Raw genomic sequence first — 7,962 nt, 5'->3', positions numbered from 1 at the left:
TACAACTTAATTAAATATGTGATCATACTTAATATTTCAAATTGCTTGCATGTAGCTTGGACATAAAAAAAAGGATGCCAAGGATTAGGTAAATTTTAGAGAGCTAGAGTTTTATTTAAAGAATTTAATTAATTTGGAATCAATTTGAATAAAAAACTCATATAATATCATGGTTAGAAACTTCGATATTATGGAATATTCAAAATCCTGTATTATATTTAAAAAAACTAATCATAAATTCTAAATTATAAATGCTATATTTTATTAGCAATAACAAAATCAAAGTGCTAATAGGTCTACTATGATTCATGAAGAAGATTTCAACATAAAAAAATTTCAATAACCAATCTGATTTAAGCGTCAAATTTCAAGGAGTAAAATGAGCACTTAGTTGTTAGAAATAATTAATCTTTTTATTTTTAAAATATTACACGAACAATTAATCAAATTATTCTGTAATAATAATAATAATAATGGAGTACGTATATTTTGGTTATTTCAGTTAGGGAAAATATTTAGTTACCATTTATGTTAAGAATATTATTGGAGGCAAAGAGAATGAGATAAGAAGCTATGGAAGTTGAAACAGCGAAGCATATGGCGTCTTAATAGTTGTATAAATGGTTCTTCATTCTTCACTTCTTCCCTTCACACACATTCATTCTCCTTTTCTTTCCTTTTCCTTCTTCAACCTTCACGCAATTCCCACTTTCTTCAACATTAATTCTTTCAAGGTACGTGCGTGCCATTTCTTTTACTTGTTCTTCGTCTTTCACTTTCAGATCTATTTCGATTTCAAGCTTCATTCTTTAGTTTTTACTTCACAGATCTGGTTCCACCTTCGTTGCTCTTATCAATCAATGTTCTTGTTTGTTTTACTTCTATTGCTTTTCGCTGTTGCTATGTGTGTAGTGTGTTCTCCTTCAAGATTTTATCTTTTGCTCAATTTTCAACCAGACTCGTGATTGGGTCTCAGAATTGTTCAAAAAAATCATTCCTTTTTGTCTCTGAATCACAACCAGCTCCTAAAGCTGTGTGTGTTTCTTTGCTTTTGCTCAATTTGTGTAAAAACGTGCACTTGCATAGCCAATGGTTGCAATGGTTCAGAACAAGAACAGAGTTAGCTGATCAGAGATTCATCACTGACAAAAGAATGATGGGAGCTTTTCGTACATGTCAAGAAAATGATGTTCATTAATATAAGTGATTATACCATTTTTTTTCCATTTTCTTTTTTGGGTGAGATCCACCGCTTCTCCCTTTAGTATTTTGTTTTGTGTCAGTGAATGGGTTGGAAATTGGAACTCAGGAGGAAAGAGATCTAACTCACAAGGTTGGTTGTGTCTTTTGCTTCTAGTGGGACCTGTGTTCTTGGTGGGGTCCATTCCCATGTGAAAGTCATAAAGGCAAATGTGGCACTAACATGGAGTGGAAAGTGTTGTTTAGTGTCGGCAGAATCAGATTTCATGCATTTACTAACACCTTAACCTTGCCCATCTTGTTATTGAATATTGACCAGCTGGAATTAATCATTTAAAACCTTTTCTACTCTTATTTTTTTATCAAAGAATTTCTTTTTTTATTTTTCCACTTTGCCATTTTTTCTCTGTGCCAAAATTGGATCTACCTTGGGAATTTGTGTCAGGTACTAGATCTGGCTGGGGAACTGTACTACTTTGAAGTACTGTTATGTGTGTGTGTGTGTGCTTGTTCTGCTTTCAGTTAATCTAACCAGCATTGCTTCTTGTTGTCTTTTCTTGGTTATTTTCTACCTTTGCCACTGTAATTTGATCTAAAAGTGTGTTGTTGGCCCTTATCCTTCTTTGTGGGAGGGTGAGTAGTAGTAATTCTGATCAAATGGCTTTCTCAAGTTGAATAGCTTGGTTTGTAATTTGTTTCATCTGATGTTTCCACTTCTTTTCAGTGTTCAGGCATCTGCCAGATGCTGCTTCTTGTTTGGATTCTTGTTATAGGGGGTGGTTAGAGTAGCTATTGTTAGTTGCTGGTGTCCTTTTCTAGAATAATGGTTATCCATGATTACAAAATGATATCTATTTTTGTTGTTTGCTTGTATCTATCATTATATGATTTGATGGGAGGAATTGTTACTGAAGTTTTAATATGTGCACTTCTGCAGATAGTTAATTGAATATAACAATGAAGCATAAAGATGGAAAACCGATCAACCATCCAGACAAGAACAGGAATGTCAGCTTGGCAATCACAGTTATTGTTCTATGTGGAGCATCTTTCTACCTCGGTGGAGTCTTTTCTTCTGGAAAGGATCCGGTTGTCGCCATCACCGATCATAGGAACATGGATCCTTCTTCAGAAACAGCTGTTTCTCTAGTAACTAAAGCCATCAGTTTCCCAGAATGCAGCAAGGAGTATCAAGACTACACCCCATGCACAGATCCAAAGGTATTGATTATTGATAGCAGTTCATGTAGGTGCTTTTGGATTTCTACAAGAAAGTCTTGTTATTCATTAACCATGCATAATTTTTTACAGAGATGGAGAAAGTATGGGACTTATCGGCTCACCTTGTTGGAACGCCATTGCCCTCCGATATTCGAGAGGAAAGAATGCTTAGTTCCTCCTCCAAATGGATATAAGCCTCCAATTAGATGGCCAAAGAGTAGAGATGAATGTTGGTACAGGTATAATAATTATAATATACTATTTTTGAGTTGAATCACAATATTGATAATCCCTTTGTTAAGATTTTTCTTTAGTTACTTCTCTAATGTTCAAATTTTCTGTTATATCTAATGGCAGGAATGTGCCATATGACTGGATTAACAAGCAAAAATCTAATCAGCACTGGTTGAGAAAGGAAGGTGACAAATTCCAGTTTCCTGGTGGAGGTACTATGTTCCCCAATGGTGTTGGTGAGTATGTTGATTTAATGCAAGATCTGATCCCAGGAATGAAAGATGGAACTGTGAGAACTGCCATTGATACTGGTTGTGGGGTGAGTTTAGATGATTCTTTCATCTTTCATTTATTTATTTATTTTCTCTTTTCTTGGTATATGTTCTGCCAATAGCAATGGAAATTACACTTCTGAAGATTCCTTTTTTAAAATGAATTATTGTGTTGTGACCACAATGTGAATTTCACAGAGTGAAATTTCAATTAATCACCATAATTCTGATTTGCTTTAGGTTGCTAGCTGGGGAGGTGACTTGTTGGATCGAGGGATTCTAACAGTTTCTCTTGCTCCAAGAGATAACCATGAAGCTCAGGTTCAATTCGCTCTAGAGCGTGGTATCCCTGCAATTCTTGGTGTCATTTCTACACAGAGATTACCATTCCCAGCAAACTCCTTTGATATGGCTCACTGCTCCAGATGCCTTATCCCATGGACAGAATTCGGTAATTATTGAGAGGATTTTGGATTTTAGTTGTTAGACATGATTTATTTGTTTATGCAACATTGTTAAGAACTCAGCTTTACAACTAATCCCAATAAGCATCTAATTTTGTCAGATCTTACTAAGCATGTTTTTGTTTCATTGCTTTGTTCTTAAATCATGTAAATTCAGAGCTGCTTTCTTTTTTCAATTGGCCTGATAAGCATGTTCAAGTGTAGGATTGTTAACTATCCTTGATCATGTAACTAATGTAATAAAGTTTCCACATTTATTTCAGGCTGCAAAATCTCATTCTACTTTTTCTGCTTAGATGATTTGTTCACTGTTTAGAGTTTAGAAGTTTCATCTAAACTTTCATTGATTAATTGAAGTGATATTTTATCTGCTTTTAGGTGGACTTTATCTCCTCGAAATACACCGTATTCTTCGTCCCGGAGGATTCTGGGTCTTGTCCGGCCCACCAGTCAACTATGAGCGCAGGTGGCGAGGATGGAACACGACCGTGGAAGAGCAAAAATCAGACTACGATAAGTTGCAAGATTTGCTAACTTCATTGTGCTTCAAGTTGTACAACAAAAAGGATGATATTGCTGTGTGGCAGAAGGCAAAAGACAACAATTGCTATGATAAGCTTCCAAGAGAGACCTATCCTCCGAAATGTGATGACAGCCTTGATGCTAATGCAGGATGGTACACGCCACTCCGTCATTGTTTCATGGTTCCAGAACCAAAGTATAAGAAATCAGCTCTAACATACATGCCTAAGTGGCCTGAGCGATTGAACTACGCACCTGAACGGCTTATGCTCGTCCATGGTGCCAGTTCTAGTACTTTTAGTCATGATAACAGCAAGTGGAAGAAGCGCATTCAGCACTACAAGAAGTTGTTGCCTGATCTTGGAACTAGCAAGATCAGGAATGTGATGGACATGAACACAGTATATGGAGGTTTCGCTGCAGCCTTGATCAATGATCCCCTGTGGGTTATGAATGTGGTCTCATCTTATGGCAAGAATACGCTCCCTGTGGTCTATGATCGCGGCCTCATTGGAACCTTCCAGGACTGGTAACAATTTTTCTTCTTCATGAAGTCATAAATGTGAACCATAATGTTCTGTGTTTGATGCATATATGTATTTATCTCTTATCATTATATCTGGTGTTCATGTTAATCTTAATATTTGGCAGGTGTGAAGCTTTCTCCACATATCCTCGTACTTATGACCTCCTTCATCTTGATGGACTCTTCACTGCAGAAAGCCACAGGTAACTTTTAATAGTTATCTGGTTTGTGATAATCAAATGTATCAAGCACACTGTATTAACTTACTCTGAACTTTGTTACTTGGCAGATGTGAGATGAAGTATGTGTTGCTGGAGATGGACAGAATTTTGAGACCTACTGGGCACGCTATCATTAGGGAGTCTACTTATTTTGTGGATGCAATTGCAACCATTGCCAAGGGTATGAGATGGACATGCCGCATAGAGAACACAGAGTACAGCAGCGAGAAAGAGAAGGTATTGATATGCCAGAAGAAGCTATGGCAGTCATCCAGTTCAAGATGACAAGTTGGTGTGCTGAAGCAGTGATATGAGACAAGGGATGGCTAGAATCGTAATTCCTCAGAAGTAGAAGTGAAGGGAAACGAATTCAGAAGGCATTCTCAAACAAAGATTGATGATTGATGATTGATTCATTCTGTGACAAAGTTGAAAACCAAGAATCAGTCAAGTTCAAATTTATATCAAAATGAAGATTTGGTAACAATAATCTGATTTTTTTAAGTTATATAGAAAATTTTCATATACATATATTCTTTATTTGCCATCAAATGTATCGGAAACTCCTCTTTCTCCCTTTCTTCTTTTATCTTCATTTTGTTGTGTAATATTCAGGATAATTCACGTGAAGAAATCAAAGTTTTAAATCTCACAGGAACCATATGATATGCTATGTTTTACATGAATTCGAATACTTTACAAGAGAATAACACAATACTAATACTGAGTGTTACTTACTATACAGATTTTGTTCATGATAACTTGTAGATGAAGTGGATGATAGATGTATGGCATGAAATGTTATGTACTTGCAACAATATTTAGGCACATAATAATCACAAAGTATTGTCACTTTTCTTGGTCCTTAGAAACGTTGTTTGCATTCTTTCTCATAAACCCTTGTTTTCAGTCAATGCTGCATCATTGCAATTTTGGTTTTACATAAATTATAGATATCTGATTGCAGTTTTGGTTTTCAGTGCTGAATACATTGCTCAAGCATTAAAGTTCCTATATATTGAAGGCCGAATCTATTCACATGCAATTTAATTTGCCAAATAAGACATTGTTCAACTGAGCTCAGTCTGCTTAAAATCATTGTAACTTTTAATTATAGCAATAATGAAACTAACACATAAAAGATCTAAGCCGTGTTAAATAGTGTTGCAGCCATCATCACTGTCAGCATCCTAATACCCCAATTTGTAATTGAAAAATGGTTGGTTGGAGGTTTCCCTGCAATTCAGCTATGTGAAACTTTTCTTAACCACAAATCCACAATAACCCATCTGAAAATAGTATATATAGAAATAGAATCCAGTTTGAATCAATATACATATTACAGTGTTTTAGAAACCCTAGTCCTTTTTCCATCAAATAAAGTGAATAAAAATAACTGTCCAATACAGTTTCCATCACAAACTAATGTAGAACCACTCATAAATAATTAACAAATAGGTCAACATATTCAGAATATAAAATTCTAAAACACAATGTTAAGTCAAAAAGACATTGGCAAAAACACAGCAGAGCCAAGTTTTGTTGAGGGGGAGAATATGAGTTGGTTGGTGCTTCCGTGCAATTAACAGCAAAAGGTTTCTTCCAATATGTGTGATTGATGTATGCATGCATATACACACCAGATTTCATTTTACCCTTTTATTTTATCTCTATTTTAATATATCATCTATATTCAAAGTAAATTTTTATTTTTCACAACCCCAAATCAAGAAGCTCATACTAATGAGTGAAGGAAGCATTCAAATTTGAGTTCCAATTATTATTGAGACTTCAAGGTAACTCTTTGACTCAATAATTAGCCATATTCCCAATTTTTGTCATCTATATATTTATGGGCATGTATAAATCCGAATTAGGGTTATTAGGGTTAGAAAATTTGGGGCTTTTGTCAAGGTGAGTAAGATTATGTTAATTGACAATATTAGTAGCTCACAAATATCATTATTGTCATATTTCTAGAGTTGTAGAATTATTGGACATCATTTGGTAGCTCGTTGACGCGCTCAGAGTTGCTTCCGGTTCTTTTGAATCAAGTTGTGAGTGGATATTATATCTATAATTATTTTTAAATATATTATTATCAATATCTATGTTGAATCATTAATTTTGGAGTTTGAAAATATTTTATTATTGTGATTTCTGAATTTTTGAAAATAAATATTGATTTGTGAAACTTACAATTTTATAAAAATACACACGAGACGATATTTATATATTTTGTAAAGTATAAATGTTTTCTTATTTGACCTTATGTAAATTTTAATTAAATTTTAGTATGCAATCCTATATATATTGATTTGCTATGGAATTTAGTAGTATGTTATAAGCACTAGAGATTTTTATAAGTAATTTGGTTTGGATTGGTTTGGGAGACTCTGACTAGAAAACCGTAGTTAACGGCAGTTATGACGTTAACCTAGATGTATCTGGCTCAGACCTCAGCTAGTAGGGGCGTTGCTAGCCTAACGTGTAGGCCACATGTTGGATCTGTTATACCGTACGGGCACACTAGAGGAAAGGACTACCCTTGGAGGTGGAGCCGCCCTAGGTGTGTAATATTTGATTTGATTTGACTTCTGGAATGAGAACTCCCATTTCAGTTCATCCGCTTAACTATTTATCCACTGTTTATATAACTAATTAATATGAATTCCTCATCTCTGAAAAGAAATATAATTTTCAAGGTAAACTCTGTATTGTCTCGTGTGGGTTATAGATGTAATGTTTGCTCACTAAGTTGCAAAACTCACCCTATTATATTCCCATGTTTTTCAGATATAGGAGTCATTCCAAGTTCCATTCCACCTGCCCCTCAGTAGATCTTAGTCATTTTGGTGAGCCCTTCTTCTTTCCAATGGCTAAGTAATTATGTAATGGAACATTTGCTCAAAATCTAGATTATGTCAATGCTCCATATGTCACAGGCAGGATCCTCGTGTAGGTTATGTTATTTTGAATCTTGAACTGTTTAGGTAGTGATTATGATTTGGTTATGTAAGACTTATGGTTTTAACTATATACTCTAGTTATCAACTTGATATATATATATATATATATATATATATATATATATATATATATATATATATATATATATATATGATGCGTATTTTGGATATATTTGGTTGTGGATATAATTTGGAGTATGTTGTTATTATCTTGGAAATGGAGGTTTATTATTAATATAGGGAGTTAATATTTATGTTGGTAAGGTCCTAGAAACAGAAGAGATTCTGTCCATTTTTCTGAAAATTTGGTCGTTTGGCTTGCTGAGGAACTTG

At 34.6% G+C, this 7,962-nt stretch overlaps 1 protein-coding gene and 1 long non-coding RNA gene across 4 annotated transcripts; both read left to right on the top strand.

Moving 5' to 3' along the window:
- The first annotated feature begins 308 nt into the window (after nt 1-308).
- On the top strand, nt 309-5,400 carry LOC112800126 (probable methyltransferase PMT20). 3 transcript variants are annotated; one of them, XM_025842216.2, is made up of 8 exons: nt 309-734; nt 2,138-2,421; nt 2,512-2,660; nt 2,779-2,974; nt 3,168-3,378; nt 3,770-4,442; nt 4,565-4,642; nt 4,729-5,400. In XM_025842216.2, the coding sequence occupies exons 2-8, from the start codon at nt 2,158-2,160 to the stop codon at nt 4,943-4,945; spliced, it is 1,788 nt and encodes a 595-aa protein (XP_025698001.1). In that variant the 5' UTR covers nt 309-734; nt 2,138-2,157; the 3' UTR covers nt 4,946-5,400. The 3 variants fall into 3 exon arrangements, with proteins under 3 accessions (XP_025698001.1, XP_025698002.1, XP_025698004.1); XM_025842217.3 differs by having other exon boundaries at nt 537-1,645; XM_025842219.2 differs by lacking the exon at nt 309-734 and adding an exon at nt 1,665-1,833.
- Nucleotides 5,401-6,463: 1,063 nt separating this feature from the next.
- LOC140173300 (uncharacterized) lies at nt 6,464-7,697 on the top strand. The gene is made up of 3 exons (XR_011861807.1): nt 6,464-6,717; nt 7,075-7,229; nt 7,457-7,697. It is a non-coding gene; the product is annotated as an uncharacterized lncRNA (long non-coding RNA).
- The last annotated feature ends 265 nt before the right edge of the window (nt 7,698-7,962 follow it).

Source organism: Arachis hypogaea, chromosome 5, assembly GCF_003086295.3.
Source record: "Arachis hypogaea cultivar Tifrunner chromosome 5, arahy.Tifrunner.gnm2.J5K5, whole genome shotgun sequence".
NCBI classification, from domain to species: Eukaryota; Viridiplantae; Streptophyta; class Magnoliopsida; order Fabales; family Fabaceae; genus Arachis; species Arachis hypogaea.
The sequence above is the reverse complement of the archived record's forward strand: the minus strand, read 5'-3'. Positions and strand labels throughout refer to the sequence as shown.